The 14,980-nt window shown below is 48.8% G+C and overlaps 1 protein-coding gene across 1 annotated transcript in view; it reads right to left on the bottom strand.

Moving 5' to 3' along the window:
* LOC112072549 (ALMS1 centrosome and basal body associated protein) overlaps positions 1 to 14,980 on the bottom strand; it is a 26,144-nt gene that overhangs the window by 2,776 nt on the left and 8,388 nt on the right. Inside the window, exons 6-11 of the mRNA XM_024139947.2 lie at positions 11,603 to 12,664; positions 11,372 to 11,514; positions 9,542 to 9,650; positions 5,936 to 6,145; positions 2,905 to 3,064; positions 2,610 to 2,772 (exon numbers count right to left, since the gene is read on the bottom strand). Coding sequence (XP_023995715.2) covers positions 2,610 to 2,772; positions 2,905 to 3,064; positions 5,936 to 6,145; positions 9,542 to 9,650; positions 11,372 to 11,514; positions 11,603 to 12,664 — 1,847 coding nt within the window. The remainder of the gene's footprint in view (positions 1 to 2,609; positions 2,773 to 2,904; positions 3,065 to 5,935; positions 6,146 to 9,541; positions 9,651 to 11,371; positions 11,515 to 11,602; positions 12,665 to 14,980) is intronic.

Raw genomic sequence — 14,980 nt, 5'->3', positions numbered from 1 at the left:
GCTTTTTTACACATTAAAACATTTGTGCTTTTCATTTTGAATGAGGATAATCTCACATTTTAATATATTATCAAGTGGAATAAATGCAGGTTATTTTCCATAACGTATCACATTGTGTTCGTTCCCTCCCGTAACCCTCCCCCTTCTTTTCTCTTTCCCCCTCCCTCGTAACCCCTCCCCTCTTCTGTTTTCCCTCCCGTAACCCTCCCCTCCTTCTGTTTCCCCTCTCCGCGTAATCCCCTTCCCCCCTCTTCTTTTCCCTCCGTAACCCCTCCCCTCTTCTGTTTCCCTCTCCGTAACCCCCTCCCCTCTTCTGTTTCCCTTCCCGTAACCCCTCCCCTCTGTTCTTTTCCCTCCCGTGAACCACCCCCTCTTCTGTTTCCCTCCCGTAACCCCTCCCCCTTTTCTGTTTTTTTTTTCCCTCCGTACCACCTCCCTCTTCTGTTTCCTCCGTAACCCCTCCCCTCTTCTGTTTCCCTCCCGTAACCCCTCCCCTCTTCTGTTTCCCTCCCGTAACCCCTCCCCTCTTTCTGTTTTTCCCTCCCGTAACCCAAACCCTCCCCTCTTCTGTTTCCCTCCCGTAACACCCTCCCCTCTTCTGTTTCCCTCCCGTAACCCCCCCTCATTCTGTTTCCTCCGGTACCCCTCCCTCTTCTGTTTCCCTCCGTAACCCTCCCCTCTTCTGTTTCCCTCCCGTAACCCCTCCCCTCTTCTGTTTCCCTCCTCGTAACCCCTCCCTCTCTGTTTCCTCCCGTAACCCCTCCCCCTCTTCTTGTTTCCCTCCCGTAACCCTCCCCTTCTTCTGTTTCCTCCCGTAACCCCTCCCTCTTCTGTTTCCCTCCCGTAACCCTTCCCTCTCTGTTTCCCTCCCGTAACCCCGTTTCCCCTTCTTTTCTCCCTGTAACCCCTCCCCTCTTCTGTTTCCCCTCCGTAACCCCTCCCCTCTCTGTTTTCCCTCCCGTAACCGCCTCCCCTCTTCTGTCCCCTCTCGTACGCCCTCCCTCTTCTGTTTCCCTCTCGTAACCCCTCCCTCCTCCCTTGTCCTCTCTCGTAACCCCCTCCCCTCTTCTGGTTTCCTCTTCGTACCTCCTCTTTCTGTTTCCCTCTCGTAACCCCTCCCCTCTTCTCTCGTTTCCCTCTCGTAACCTCCCCTCCTTCGTCTCCCCCCGCTGTTTCCCTCTCCGTAACCCTCCCCTCTTCTGTTTCCCTCTCGGTTAACCCCTCCCCCCTCTCCACTTGTTTCCCTCTCGTAACCCCTCCCTCTTCTGTTTCCCTCCCGTAACCCCTCCCCTCTTCTGTTTCCCCCGTAACCCCTCCCCTCTTCTGTTTTCCTCCCGTAACCCTCCCTCTCTGTTCCCTCTCGTAACCCCTCCCCCTCTTCTGTTTTCCTCTCGTAACACCCTCTCTTTCTGTTTCCCTCCGTAACCCCTCCCCTCTTCTGTCCCTTCTCCGTAACCCCTCCCCTCTTCTGTTTCCCTCTCGTTAACCCCTTCCCCTCTTCTGTCCCTCTCGTAACCCCTCCCCTCTTCTGGTTTCCCTCTCGTAACCCTCCCTCCTTCTGTTCCCTCCGTAACCCCTCCCCTCTTCTGTTTCCCTCTTCGTAACCCCTCCCTCTCCTGTTCCCTCTCGTAACCCCTCCCCCCTTCTGTTTTCCCCCGTAACCCCTCCCCTCTTCTGTTTCCCTCTCGTAACCCCTCCCTCTTCTGTTTCCCTCCCGTAACCCCTCCCCTCTTCTGTTTCCCTTCGTAACCCTCCCCTCTTCTGTTTCCTCCGTAACCCCTCCCCTCTTCTGTTTCCCTCTCGTAACCCCTCCCCTCTTCTGTTTCCCTCTCGGTAACCCCTCCCTCTTCTGTTTCCCTCTCGTAACCCCTCCCCTCTTCTGTTTCCCTCTCGTAACCCCTCCCCTCTTCTGTTTCCTCCGTAACCCCTCCCCTCTTCTTGTTTCCTCTCGTAACCCCTCCCTCTTCTGTTTTCCCTCCGTAACCCCTCCCCCTCTTCTGTTTCCCTCTCGTAACCCCTCCCTCTTCTGTTTCCCTCTCGTAACCCCTCCCCTCTTCTGTTTCCCTCTCGTACCCCTCCCTCTTTCTGTTTCCTCTTCGTAACCCCTCCCCTTTCGTTTCCCTCCCGTAACCCCTCCCCTCTTCTGTTTCCTCTCGTAACCCCTCCCCTCCGCTGTTTCCCTCTCGTAACCCCTCCCTCTTCTGTTTCCCTCTCCGTAACCCTCCCCTCTTCTGTTCCCTCTCGTAACCCCTCCCCTTCTCCCTGTTTCCCTCTCGTAACCCTCCCCTCTTCTGTTTCCCTCTCGTAACCCTCCCCTCTCCGCTGTTTCCCTCTCGTAACCCTCCCCTCTTCTGTTTCCCTTCTCGTAAACCCCATCCCTCTCTGCTGGCGGGGGCAACAGACACACAGCGGGGGCAACAGACACACAGCGGGGGCAACAGACACACAGCGGGGGCAACAGACACACAGCGCGGGCAACAGACACACAGCGGGGGCAACAGACACACAGCGGGGGCAACAGACACAGTGGGGGGCAACAGACACAGCGTAGGTAACAGACACACAGCGTAGGTAACAGACACAGCGGAACACAGAGTAGTGAACCAGACCTGGAGAGAGATGCGGACCAGAGCGGCGGGGGCGTTGCCAGTGGGTTCAGGCCCAGGAGGCCCAGGAGGGGTGATGATGCTGTGCTTGATGTGCTGCCTCTCACTGGGTCTGTCCCGGTCAGCCTCCAGCTGATTGGTCTGTAGTCTGTCTGTCAGTCTCTCCCTGACAAATCAAAGCACAGTTCTTATAACAACAAAAAACAGTTCAAAGTTCTTAAACTCTACAATAGAATAATCAAGTGAGAATTTTTTTAAATATATTTTTAAACAAATAGTAGATTAAGATTAGACAGACCTGTCCTGTATTTGTCTCTGTCTGAGCGGTTCTCTCCAGGGCCGGGTGGTTCTGCTGTAGGGTTCAAACCAGACCGGGCCCTGGGGAGGCTGCTGCTCTGGTTTGTTCTCCTTCCTGCCCTCAGCTCTCAGGTCCTCAGCAGGGATGTGCCATGATACACCTGGAAGTAGGAAACAGACATGACGACAGACCTGGAAGTAGGAAACAGACATGACGACACACCTGGAAGTAGGAAACAGACATGACGACACACCTGGAAGGAGGAAACAGAACATGACACACACCTGGAAGTAGGAACAGACATGACGACACACCTGGAAGTAGGAAACAGACATGACGACACACCTGGAAGTAGGAAACAGACATGACGACACACCTGGAAGTAGGAAACAGACATGACGACACACCTGGAAGTAGGAAACAGACATGACGACACACCTGGAAGTAGACAAGACATGACGACACACCTGGAAGTAGGACACAGACATGACGACACACCTGGAAGTAGGAAACAGACATGACGACACACCGGAAGTAGGAAACAGACATGACGACACACCTGGAAGTAGGAAACAGACATGACGACACACCTGGAAGTAGGAAACAACATGAGCGACACACCTGGAAGTAAAGAAACAGACATGACGACACACTGGAAGTAGGAAACAGATGGTCCGTTAAAGTAGGTAGCCAGAAATGGCTCATAGGAGCAAAAGCTGTTTTTGTAGCATGAGGCAGCTTGATGTAAAAAGAAACACCCTAAACTATCTCCTTAATGCCGAGTGCCTAAACTATCTCCTTAATGCCGAGTGCCCTAAACTATCTCCTTAATGCCGAGTGCCCATAACTATCTCCTTAATGCCGAGTGCCTAAACATTCTCCTTAATGCCGAGTGCCCTAAACTATCTCCTTAATGCCGAGTGCCTAAACTATCTCCTTAATGCCGAGTGCCCTAAACTATCTCCTTAATGCGAGTGCCTAAACTATCTCCTTAATGCAGAGTGCCCTAAACTATCTCCTTAATGCCGAGTGCCCTAAACTATCTCCTAATGCCGAGTGCCAAACTATCTCCTTAATGCCGAGTGCCCTAAACTACTCCTTAATGCCGAGTCCTAAACTATCTCCTTAATGCCGAGTGCCCTAAACTATCTCCTTAATGCCGAGTGCCTAACTATCTCCTTAATGCCGATGCCCTAAACTATCTCCTTAATGCCGAGTGCCTAAACTATCTCTTAATGCCGGAGTGCCCTAAACTATCTCCTTAATGCCGAGTGCCCTAAACTATCTCCTTAATGCAGTGGCCCTAAACTATCTCCTTAATGCCCGAGTGCCTCTAAACTATCTCCTTAATGCCGAGTGCCCTAAACTATCTCCTTAATGCCGAGTGCCCTAAACTATCTCCTTAATGCCGAGTGCCCTAAACTATCTCCTTAATGCCGAGTGCCCTAAACTATCTCCTTAATGCCGAGTGCCCTAAACTATCTCCTTATGCGAGTGCCCTAAACTATCTTCTTAATGCCGAGTGCCCTAAACTATCTCCTTAATGCGCGAGTGCCTAAACTATCTCCTTAATGCCGAATGCCCTAAACATCTCCTTAATGCCGAGTGCCCTAAACTATCTCCTTAATGCGAGTGCCCTAAACTATCCCTTAATGCGAGTGCCTAAACTATCTCCTTAATGCCGAGTGCCCTAAACTATCTCCTTAATGCGAGTGCCCTAACATTCTCCTTAATGCCAGTGCCCTAAACTATCTCCTTAATGCCGAGTGCCCTAAACTATCTCCTTAATGCCGAGTGCCCTAAACTATCTCCTTAATGCCGAGTGCCCAAAACTATCTCCTTAATGCCAGTGCCCTAAACTATCTCCTTAATGCCGAGTGCCCTAAAACTATCTCCTTAATGCCGAGTCCCTAAACTATTCTCCTTAATGCCGGAGTCCCTAAACTATCTCCTTAATGCCGAGTGCCCTAAAACTATCTCCTTAATGCCGAGTGCCCTAAAACATCTCCTTAATGCCGAGTGCCCTAAACTATCTCCTTAATGCCGAGTGCCCTAAACTATCTCCTTAATGCCGAGTGCCCTAAACTATCTCCTTAATGCTGAGTGCCCTAAACTATCTCCTTAATGCCGAGTGCCCTAAACTATCTCCTTAATGCCGAGTGCCCTAAACTATCTCCTTAATGCAGAGTGCCCTAAACTATCTCCTTAATGCCGAGTGCCAAGCAGAGACGCATCAGGTCACAATTTTTACCGTCTTTGGTATGACTCGTCCAGGGATTGAACTCATAACCTTCCAATCTCAGGGCGGACACTAACAATAAGGTTGGTAGGACTGCATGGTACTCACTTCTTATCAGACAGCGATACATGGAGATTTACACTGAGTCTACAAAACATTATGAACACCTGCTCTTTCTATGACATGGACTGACCAGGTGAATACAGATGAAAGCTATGATCCCTTATTGATGTCACCTGTTAAAGCCACTTCAAATCAGTGTAGATGAAGGGGAGGAGTCAGGTTAAAGAAGGATTTTTAAACCTTGATACAATTGAGACATGGATTGTGTCTGTGTGCCATTCAGAGGGTGAATGGACAAGACAAAAGATTGAAGTGTCTTTGAATGGGATGTGGTAGTAGGTGAAAGGCGTACCGGTTTGTGTCAAGAACTGCAACGCTGCTGGGTTTTTAACACTCAACAGTTTCCTGTGTGTATCAAGAATGTTCAATCACCCAAAGGACATCCTGCCAACTTGACACAACTGTGGGGAGCATTGGAGTCAACATGGGCCAGCATCCCTGTGGAAACGCTTTCGACACCTTGTGGAGTCCATGTCCCTGACGAATTGAGGCTATTCTGAGGACAAAATGGAGGGGGGGGACTCTGCTTATAAGACTGCTTCAAATAGTGAGGCTAGTCCAACCCTGCTGCACATTGCTCATTTCTGTCTTTGAATAATATTGTATTAGTATTGTGTTCCTGATTTGTATCGCTCCAGAGTTTAAATGTAAAACGTCACTTCTCCAAACCTTGAGGGTAGTAGGGCTTGGCAGAGGGTTGGCTCATCTTCCTCTTCCTCTGGGTTTTAGGAGGAGGGCTCCTGTCCCCCGCTCTACCCCTCTTGCTACCAGAGTGTGAGGGGAGCACCCTGGCACCCCTGGCTGAGCCTGGCGAGGGGAACGTTGTGCCAACGTCACGGGTGTGGCGACGCGTTCCGTTACTCACAATCTCCAGGTCCCCTGCGGAGAGGAGAGTGAGAGATGGTTGAGTGTCCACATTAGAGCCACTCCCGCCACATCTCAATGTTTATACACTTAACAAAAAATATAAAACACAACATGTAAAAGTGTTGTAAAACATGTTTCATGAGCTGAAATAAAAGAACCCAGAAATGTTCCATACGTACAAAAAGCTTATTTCTCTCAAATTTTCTGCACAAATTTGTTTACATCCCTGTTAGTGAGCATTTCTCCTTTGTCAAAATAATCCATCCACCAGACAGGTGTGGCAAATCAAAAAGCTGATAAAACTGCATGATAATTACACAGGTGCACCTTGTGCTGGGGACAATAAAAGGCCACTCTAAAATGTGCAGTTTTGTCACACAACACAATGCAACAGATGTCTCAAGTTGAGGGAGCGTTCAATTGGCATGCTGACTGCAGGAATGTCCACCAGAGCTGTTGCCAGAGACTTGAATGTTAATTTCTCTATGATAAGCCACCTCCAATGATGTTTTAGAGAATTTGGCAGTACGTCCAACCGGCCTCACAACCCCAGACCATGTATAACCACGCCAACCCAGGACCTCCACATCCGGCTTCTTCACCTGCAGGATCATCTGAGACCAGCCATCCGTACAGCTGATGAAAATGTTGGGTTTTCACAACTGAAAAATTTCTGCACAAACTGTCAGAAACCGTCTCAGGGAAGCTAATCTGCGTGTTCGTCATCCTCACCAGGGTCTTGACCCTGACTGCAGTTCAGCGTCGTAACTGATTTCAGTGAGCAAATGCTCACCTTCGATGGCCACTGGCACGCTGGAGAACTGTGCTGTTCACAATGAGTCCCGATTTCAACTGGGCTGATGGCAGACAGCGTGTAGGGCGTCGTAAAGAGCAGGCTGTTTGCTGATGTCAACGTTGTGAACAGAGTGCCCCATGGTGGGGTTATGGTATGGGGCAGGCATAAGCTACGGACAACAAACACAATTACATTTTATCGATGGCAATTTGAACGCACAGAGATACCGTGACGAGATCCTGAGGCCCATTGTCGTGCCATTCATCCGCCGCCATCACCTCATATTTCAGCATGATAATGCACGGCCCCATGTCGCAAGGATCTGTACACAATTCCTGGAAGCTGAAAATGTCCCAGTTCTTCCATGGCCTGCATAATCACCAGACATTTCACCCATTGAGCATGTTTGGGATGCTCTGGATCAATGTGTATGACAGCGTGTTCCAGTTCCCGCCAATATCCAGCAACTTCGCACAGCCATTGAAGAGGAGTGGGACAACATTCCACAGGCCACAATCAACAGCCTGATGAACTCTATGCAAAGGATATGTGTCACTCTGCATGAGGCAAATGATGGTCACATCAGATACTGACTGGTTTTCTGATCTACGGCCCTACCTTTTTTTTTTTTTTTACCTCAAAGGGACAGTTGAGCTAACGTGCGCTAATGTGATTAGCATGACAGTTGTAAGTAACAGCAAACTTTCCGGGACATAGACATGTCTTATACGGGCCGAAAGCTTAAATTCATGTTACTGTAACTGCACTGTCCAATTTACAGTAGCTATTACAGTAAAAAAATACCATGCTATTGTTTGAGGAGAGTGCACAACAACAAAAAACGTATCACGTCAACTGGTTTGATACATTCACCTCTGAAGGTAAATAATGTACTTACATTCAGTAATCTGGCTCTGATGTGTCATCCTGAGGGTCCCAGAGATAAAAATGTAGCATGGTTTTGTTTGATAAAATCTAGTTTTATGTTCTACAGTTTGACCCCACTGCTGTCTCTGGCTCCATACCCACCCCTCCCGGCCATCTTGATGTGTAAAAGCTAATGATCCATCATGTATGACATTTCTGGGAGTGTGTAAACTTTAATTTTTTATTACCATAGCATTTATGTATGTTCTCTATAGTTCTCTATACTTGAAAATGTATCAATTGACCAATTCGGCACATTTGGGCAGACTTGATACAACATGTTGTCCAGTATTGCAAAGCTTCACTGGATCAATCTGAAACTTTACACACACACTGCTGCCATCTAGTGGACAAAATCTAAATTGTGCCTAAACTGCCATATTATATTATGGCCTCTTATAAAATAGAAAATGCATGTTTTTGTGTTTGTATTATCTTTACCAGATCTATTGTGTTATATTCTCCTACATTCTTTTCACATTTCCACATACTTCAAAGTGTTTCCTTTTAAATGGTACCAATAATATGCATATCCTTGCTTCAGGTCCTGAGCTACAGGCAGTTAGATTTGGGTATGTCATTTTAGGTGAAATTTGAAAAAAGGGTCAGATCCTTAATAAGAGGTGTATCTGTGACCAACAGATGTATGTCTGTATTCCCAGTCACGTAAAATTCATAGATTAAGGCCTAATTAATATATTTAAATTGACCCCCTTTAGTTACAGCCTTATTCAAAAATCTATTAAATAACCCCCCCTAATGACAAAGCTAATGACAAAGCACAAACAAGTTGTCCACATGTGATAAATGCAGTTGACAGTGTATGTCAGAGCAAAAACCAAGCCATGAGGTCAAAGGAATTGTCCATAGAGCTCCGAGACAGGATTGTGTCGAGGCACAGATCTGGGGAAGGGTACCAAAACATTTCTGCAGCATTGAAGGTCCCCAAGAACACAGTGGCCTCCATCATTCTTAAATGGAAGAAGTCACCAAGACTCTTAGAGCTGGCCGCCCGGACAAACTGAGCATTTGGGGAAGAAGGGCCTTGGTCAGGGAGGTGAACCCAATGGTCACTCTGACAGAGCTCCAGAGTTCCTCTGTGGAGATGGGAGAACTTTCCAGAAGGACAACCATCTCTGCAGCACTCCACCAACCAGGCCTTTATGGTCTGATGAAACCAAGATTGAACTCTTTGGCCTGAATGCCAAGCTGTAGACTCAAGGCTGTAATCACTGCCAAAGGTGCTTTAACAAAGTACTGAGTAAAGGGTCTGAATACGTATGTAAATGTGATTTAAGTTTTTTTTATTTTTTTATATACATTTGCGAAAATTTCTAAAAACCAGTTTTTGCTTTGTCATTATGGTGTATTGTGATGTCATGGTGGGGTATTGTGATGTCATGGTGGGGTATTGTGATGTCATGGTGGGGTATTGTGATGTCATGATGGGGTATTGTGATGTCATGATGGGGTATTGTGATGTCATGATGGGGTATTGTGTGTAGGTTGATGAGGAAAAAAACAATTTAATCCATTTTAGAATAAGGCTGTAACGTAAAACAAAATGTGTCAAGGGGTCAGAACACTTTCTGAATGCACTGTAACTCAGTAAAATATTTGAAATTGTTGCGCTTCTTATTTTGTTCAGCATACATATTATTTTCAGAACATACTGGGTTACTGACCTGCCTGTACGCCTTTGCTGACATGTCTGACTGCCTTCTTGGAGTGGGAGGGGCCACGATGCGAGGGGAGGGTGTAGGTGCTGGTTGATGATGCAGAGTCAGCTGGAACCTGAGGAGCCACAATACAGCCGATCAATATCAAAACTATAGACCATTCAATATACAGTAGAGAACAGAGCCTGAGAAAATAAACAGTTTTATAACAGAAAGAGTAGAGAGAGAGAGAAGGAGAGGAGATTAGAGCGAGAGGAGAAAGGAGAGAGGAGAGAGAGGAGAGAGAGGCAAGCTGGTCCTGAGGCTCTGTACACAAACAGACCCCACAGAGCCCCAGGACAGCAACACAATTAGACACAACCAAATCATGAGAAAACCAAGATAATTACTTGACACATTGGAAAGAACTAACAACAAAAAAACAGAGCAAACTAGAATGCTATTTGGCCCTAAACAGAGAGTACACAGTGGCAGAATACCTGACCACTGTGACTGACCCAAACTTAAGGAAAGCTTTGACTATGTACAGACTCAGTGAGCATAGCCTTGCTTTTGAAGGCAGACCTGGCTCTCAAGAGAAGACAGGCTATGTGCTCACTGCCCACAAAATGAGGTGGAAACTGAGCTGCACTTCCCTAACCCTCTCTGACCCAATATCCATGACCATATTAGAGACACATATTTCCCTCAGATTATACAGATCCACAAAGAATTTGACACAAACCCAATTTTGATAAAAACTCCCATATCATTACTGGGTGGAAACACCGATCAGTGTGCATCACCATCAGCAAGATTTGTGACTGTTGCCACAAATGAAAATAGAACAAACACCATTGTAATACAACCTATATTTATGTTTACCTTATTTTCTCCTTTTGTACTTTAAGCTATTTGTCACATCATTACAGACACTGTATCTAGACATAATATGACATTTGTAAATGTCTTTATTCTTTTTGAACTTCTGAGTGTAATGTTTACTGTTCATTCTCATTTTGTTTTATTTGATCTATTTCACTTGACATTTTGCAATGTAAATTACTATGTTCCACCATTGCCAATGAAAGCCCCTTGAATTGAATTGAAAATTGAATTCGGAGGGAGAGCGAGAGAGGAGAGGACGAAGAGAGAGGATAGAGGAGAGCAGAGAAGGAGGGAGAGACGAGTGAGGACAGAGAGTAGAGGTGAGGGAGAGGAAGTAGGAGAGGAGGACGGAGCAGAGAGGAGAGGATGAGTGACAGAGAGAGAGGAGAGAAGAGTGAGACGGAGTAGGAAGAGACCTGATGAGAGAAGAGGAGGAAACACGAGGAGGAGAAGATCGAAGAAGAGGAGAGAAGACGAGAAGAGGAATGAGAGAGGAGACGAGGAGAGGAAGAAATGAGTAGAGAGGAAAGAAGCAAATGAGATGGATGAGAGAGCGCAGAGAAGGAGACGCGAGAGAACGTCAGAAGAGGATCGAGGAGAGAGAGAGAGAGAGGAGAGAAAGGGACGATGAGAGCAGAGTGGGCAGGCAGAGAAATACGAGAGAAGTCTGAGCAGGATAAGAGAGAGAGTGAAGGAGAAGCGAGACGAGAGGAGGAGAGAGATAGCAAGGAGAGAGAGAGGTAGAGAACAGCAGGAGAGACACGAGGCAAGAGAGAAGAGAGAGAATGACCGATGAGAGAAGAGGATTGAGATCAGAGGAAGAGAACTAGAGGAGAGACAGAGGAGAGACAGAGGAGAGAGAGAGAGAGAGAGGAGAGAGAGACAGAGGAGAGAGAGACAGAGGAGAGAGAAGAGAGAGGAAAGAGAAGAGAGAGACAGAAGGGCAAGTCAACAGAACGGTAGACATACTACAGAGTCATCAGTGCCAGTAGACTCTGAGGGGACATGAGGAGTCTCTCTGGATCCTCCTCTCCTCTGCTCCTTGCTCTGCCGAAGGATGGTGCTGTACAGTTTACTAAGGCTGTGACTGGTCCTGTGACTGGAGATAGTCCCTAGGTGAGTTGAACAAAAGAGAATAGTTTGTAAACGTTAGCTAATGTTCATTCAAATCTGGTTCAACTGAACCCTTGCTGAACTCACCTCCTATATTCAGCCCTCTGACCCTGTGGGCTCCGAAGGCCCTCACCAGTCGGGCTGTGTCTATTGTAGACATGGAGCTGCTGGTCGCCCCTGAGATGCTCCCAGACCTCTCTCTCTCTGCTGGACACAGGTATTGGCTGCGGGCCGGGCGGTGGGAGGGGCTAGAGCTGTAAGAGGCTGGGCAGTCCTCCCCCTCTGCGGGCTCCTCATCCTGCTGCTCCCAGGCCTGGCGCGGAACACGAGGCTTAGCCTGGTTAGGGTTAGCATCGGGATCGCTCCGTCCACTGCTGCTCTCCTCTCTCCTTCTCCTCCCTTCCTCAACACCTCCTCCTCTCCTCCCTTCCTCCACACCTTCTCTTCTCCTCCCTTCCTCAACACCTCCTCTTCTCCTCCCTTCCTCCACACCTCCTCTTCTCCTCCCTTCCTCCTTCCTACTACTCTTCCGTTCTCTTCTCCCTCCTCCCTCTTGTTCTGTGGTGTCAGTCTGCTGCCTTGGTTCTGGCTCTGGGAGGAAGGAGGAGGTGCTGTGGATGAGGCGGGACAGACGCTCCAGCCGCTCCAGAAGGGACGCCTCTCTCTCATTGGTGGGCCGGGCCTCCTCCAGGCTCCACCTCTCACTGAACCTGCGCCACAGTTGGTCCAGAGTGCTGCCACTCCGCTGGGCTAGACTGTGGTCCCGCCTCCCCGGCTCTCGCTCCATCCCTGGGTGAGGGGCTGAGGTTGGGACAAGGTGAGCGTTGGAGATCTGGTGGTCCATGTGAAGATGGTGAGTTTTGGGGTAGTGATGGTGGAGGTCCATAGAACTATAGTCCATCTCTACATGCAGAGGCTGGAAAACCTCCAGGTCCTCCTCCCCCACCCCCAGGCTGCAGCGAAGGGAGGGCTGGACAAGGCGGTCTGTGTCTGGGACCCCCTGGGTTTGTGTGGAGGTGGTGATTGAGGTTCCATGGTCTCGCATGGCCCCAGATGGACCTCTAGTGGTGGTGGAGGGTATAGCAGGACCTCTAGTGGTGGTGGAGGGTATAGCAGGACCTCTAGTGGTGGTGGAGGGTATAGCAGGACCTCTAGTGGTGGTGGTCTACAGCAAGAGACAAAGACTGGAGACAGCTACAGTATGGAGAGGACAGGTGAGCACTCAGTATAGTGAGGATTAACACTGGGGGTAATGACCGGGTCAGTATAGTGAGGGATTAACACTGGGGTAATGACCGGAGTATAGTGAGGGATTAACACTGGGGTAATGACCGGGTCAGTATAGTGAGGGTTTAACACTGGGGGTAATGACCAGGTCAGTATAGTGAGGATTAACACTGGGGGGAAGGACCGGGTCAGTATAGTGAGGGTTAATACTGGGGGGAAGGACCGGTCAGTATAGTGAGGGTTTAACACTGGGGAAGACCGTCAGTAGTGAGTTTAACACTGGGGTAATGCCCGGGTCAGTTTGAGGGATTAACACTGGGGGTAATGACGGGTCCAGTATAGTGAGGGTTTAACACTGGGGGTAATGACCAGGTCAGTATAGTGAGGGATTAACACTGGGGGAAGCCGGGTCAGTATAGTGAGGGTTTAATACTGGGAAGGACCGGTCAGTATAGTGAGGGTTTAACACACTGGGGGTAATGACCGGTCAGTATAGTGAGGGATTAACACTGGGGGAAGGACCGGGTCAGTATAGTGAGGGTTTAACACTGGGGGGAAGGACCGGGTCAGTATAGTGAGGGTTTAACACTGGGGGAAGGACCGGGTCAGTATAGTGAGGGTTTAACACTGGGGGAAGGACCGGGTCAGTATAGTGAGGGTTTAACACTGGGGTAATGACCGGGTCAGTATAGTGAGGGTTTAACACTGGGGTAATGACGGGTCAGTATAGTGAGGGTTTAACACTGGGGGTAATGACCGGGTCAGTATAGTGAGGGTTTAAACTGGGGGAGACCGGGTCAGATAGTGAGGGTTTAACACTGGGGGAAGGCGGTCAGTATAGTGAGGTTTAACACTGGGGGGAAGGACCGGGTCAGTATAGTGAGGGTTTAAAACTGGGGGGAAGGACCGGGTCAGTATAGTGAGGTTTAACATTAACTGGGGAAGAGACCGGGTCAGTATAGTGAGGGTTTAACACTGGGGGTAATGACCGGGTCAGTATAGTGAGGGTTTAACACGGGGTAATGACGGTCAGTATAGTGAGGGTTTAACACTGGGGGAAGGACCGGGTCGTATAGTGAGGGTTTAAACTGGGAGGAGGACCGGTCAGTATAGTGAGGGTTAACACTGGGGGGAAAGGACCGGGTCAGTATAGTGAGGATTAACACTGGGGAAGGACCGGGTCAGTATAGTGAGGGTTTAACACTGGGGGAAGGACCGGGTCAGTATAGTGAGGGATTAATACTGGGAAGGACCGGGTCAGTATAGTGAGGGTTTACACTGGGGGAGGACCGGGTCAGTATAGTGAGGGTTTAACACTGGGGGAAGGACCGGGTCAGTATAGTGAGGGATTAATACTGGGGGAAGGACCGGGTCAGTAATAGTGAGGTTTAACACTGGGGGGAAGGACCGGGTCAGTATAGTGAGTGTTTAACACTGGGGGGGAAGGACCGGGTCAGTATAGTGAGGGTTTAACACTGGGGGAAGGACCGGGTCAGTATAGTGAGGGTTTACACTGGGGGAAGACCGGGTCAGTATAGTGAGGATTAACACTGGGGGAAAGGACCGGGTCAGTTTTGTGAGGGATTAACACTGGGGGGAATAATCAGGTCTGTATAGTATACAGTATGTATATTTTTAATGGACAGAGTCACTGCTTTGTGTGTGAATGTTATTTTTCTCTTGAATTCTTAACCAGATACCATTTCACTCTCAGGTACCGCCATGCCGTGGATAAAGGCCAACCAATGATTGACCAGCGTACTCCACAGTCAATATGCTTCTCTCATGTAACAGGAGGGTTAACCAGAGGACCTGCTGTACCAACCACCACCACTAGAGGTCCTGCTATACCCTCACCCACCACTAGAGGTCCTGCTATACCCTCCATCACCACTAGAGGTCCTGCTATACCTCCCCACCACTAGAGAGTCCTGCCTGTACCTCCACCACCACTAGAGGTCCTGCTATACCCTCCACCACCACTAGAGGTCCTGCTGTACTCCACCACCACTAGAGGGTCTGCTGTACCCTCTCAACCACTAGAGGTCCTGCTATACCATCCCACACTAGAGTCCTGCTTCCTCCACCACTAGAGGTCCTGCATACCCCACCACCACTAGAGTCTGCTATACTCCACCACCACTAGAGGTCCTGCTATACCATCCACCACACTAGAGGCTGCTATACCCTCCACACTAGGGCTCTATACCACACACTAAGAGTCCTGCTTATAACCAA

The sequence above is a fragment of the Salvelinus sp. IW2-2015 genome, unplaced genomic scaffold, assembly GCF_002910315.2.
Source record: "Salvelinus sp. IW2-2015 unplaced genomic scaffold, ASM291031v2 Un_scaffold1957, whole genome shotgun sequence".
In the NCBI taxonomy this organism is placed as follows: domain Eukaryota; kingdom Metazoa; phylum Chordata; class Actinopteri; order Salmoniformes; family Salmonidae; genus Salvelinus; species Salvelinus sp. IW2-2015.
The sequence above is the reverse complement of the archived record's forward strand: the minus strand, read 5'-3'. Positions and strand labels throughout refer to the sequence as shown.